This window comes from Geospiza fortis, unplaced genomic scaffold (assembly GCF_000277835.1).
Source record: "Geospiza fortis unplaced genomic scaffold, GeoFor_1.0 scaffold26, whole genome shotgun sequence".
Taxonomy (NCBI): Eukaryota; Metazoa; Chordata; class Aves; order Passeriformes; family Thraupidae; genus Geospiza; species Geospiza fortis.
In genome coordinates, this window is record NW_005054425.1 from 111,762 (window position 1) to 113,925 (window position 2,164).

General features: G+C 62.1%; 1 protein-coding gene across 1 annotated transcript in view; it reads left to right on the forward strand.

Moving 5' to 3' along the window:
- The window catches only part of SHISA4 (shisa family member 4), a gene marked incomplete at its 5' end in the record, with an annotated part of 3,850 nt that extends 2,520 nt beyond the window's left edge, over window positions 1–1,330 (forward strand). The window contains 2 exons of the mRNA XM_031061742.1: window positions 623–865; window positions 933–1,330. Of these exons, the coding sequence (XP_030917602.1) occupies window positions 623–865; window positions 933–979 (290 nt within the window). The remainder of the gene's footprint in view (window positions 1–622; window positions 866–932) is intronic.
- Window positions 1,331–2,164: the final 834 nt, after the last annotated feature.

Here is a 2,164-nt window from a genome sequence, read left to right on the forward strand (position 1 = left end):
AGGGTGTGCAGGAGGAGAGGATCAAGAGGGTCCTGCAGGTAAGGAGGTGTAGGGTTAAGAGGACCTGGGGGAATGGGAGGGTGCAGGAATGGGGGATGCACGGATGGGGGTGCAGGAGGAGGCTCGGTGCGTGATGATGCTGTAGGTACAGTGTCGGGATTGGGGGGGCCTGGACAGAGGCTTGTGGGAATTGGTGTGTGTGTGAGGGCTATAGGGGTGGGAGGTACAGGAGGGTCCTGTAGGTAGAGAGTGGAGGGGTTTGGGAAGAGGCAAGGAAGGTGTTGGGGTAAAAGGTGGAAGCTGAAAGGATGAGAGATGAGAGGGAGCAAAAGAATCCTGTAGGTGTGGGGTGGGGGGAGTGGTAGAGGAGGCAAAGAGAAGGGGAGCTGTTGGAATGAAGGGGGGGATCGGGAAGGTCGGGGGTGGACCGCAGGGATGAAGGTGTAGGAAGAGGGGTAGGGTGCAGGGGTGGGGAGAAGGAGAGGTCCTGAGGTACATGGTGGAGGGGTTGTTGGGGGGATGAGGTGGTGGGACTTGAAGGGATGCGGGGGGAAAACTGGGCACTGTGGTGAGGGTCTGGATGAAACCCCAGCAGCCACCAAGCTGAGGGCCACCACCACTCTTAGGCACCATCCCCGTCCCTGTGTCGGGGTGCTGCACACCTCCCCAATCTCTCCCACAGGCCCGGAAATTCCCCTGTCCAGCTACCACCCCGCAGCTCCCCCAGCTCCCTTCCCCGTGGACCCCAAAGCCGGCCCTACACCTCCCCAGCCTGGCTTCACCCCCATGGCCATGTACCCCCCGCCCGGCCCTGCCGCCCAGTACCCCATGTACCCCTCCGGCCCCCCTGTCTACAACCCCACAGGTGAGCACCGGGGGGGAACAGGGACCCTCCCCATTCCCTGGTGACACCACATCTGCTCCCCCCGCAGCACCACCACCCTATGTCCCGGCGCAGCCCAGCTACCCTGGAGCTTGAGTCCCTGCGGGGACCCCTGTACCCGCCGCCGGCCAGCGGGGCCAGGCTGGGGACCCCAGGGACCCCCCCTGGCGCTGGGGGGCTGCCTTAGCCAGCGCTGGATCAGGCTCTTCTCAGCTATCCTGGGGTGATCCGGTGCCAGCAGAACAGGGTGGCCCTTGTGCCACACACTGGGCCCTTTGTGGGCGCCTTCTCCCCCGGCTCTGGGTGTCAGTGGCCCCGAGCACCCGCGGAGGGGTTCCCGGGGGGTCCTCCGAGGGCCGTGCACTGCTGTCTCCCTGCACATTACCCCCGGATTCACCCCCGGCTCTTCCCTCCGGGGTTGGCATTAAACCACGTCTTGTGCCCACAGCCTGGTGTCGTCTTGGTGATTCTAACGGGGAAAAAAGGAAGGGCAACGCCCCCAAACCCTTCCCGCAAATCGTAATGTGGGGAAACATGAATTCTGCCCTGTCCCTTCTGCTCCTGAGACTTCTCCCTCCCAAAATTGTGTTGGTATGGGTAATTCCCACCAAATCAGCTGCTTGGATGAGCCAGCCTGGAGTGCTGCCGCCCACTCAGCCCCTCTCACTCAAAACGGAGCGTGAAACCACCCCTGGAATCTTTCGGGTGAGAAAACAGCAAATTCTGTGCCGGGATTGGGACTGTGGACGTGTGAACAATTCCTCTATCCATGCCCTCTCCCCTGGACAGGAATAAGCAGGGGAGGGTGGGTGGTGTGTCACCCTGATGGTTGTTCCTGGTGGGATTCATCCCTGCCAGCACTGCTAGCTAAATTTGGGACCAGAGTCCATCAGTCCAGGAGAAAAGCCAGGCAGAGCCGCCTGGAAGGACAAACCCCTCTTCCATCTCCCAGCCCTCTGCATCATCCCCAAAAACCGTCTGAGCTGCCCAGAGTGGGGGGAGCCATGAGGGTGCAGCTCCGAGTTTTATTGAAGTGGGATGGACAGGAAAAGAAATAATAATAAAAGCAGCGACGTGGGCTCTGGGAGGAGGTTCTGGGGTGTGTGTACACAGCCAGCTGCGTGGGAGGCTCAGGATTTGGGGACCCCTCGCTCCCGGAGGTAGAGGTCACGGATTTCGGCCAGGCTGCGACTGAGCCCGCCCAGCGCCTGGGCGATGCCGCGCAGCACCGCCGTGGTCTCCCGACGGCTCTCGGCGTATTCCCGGCGGAACGCCCGCCTC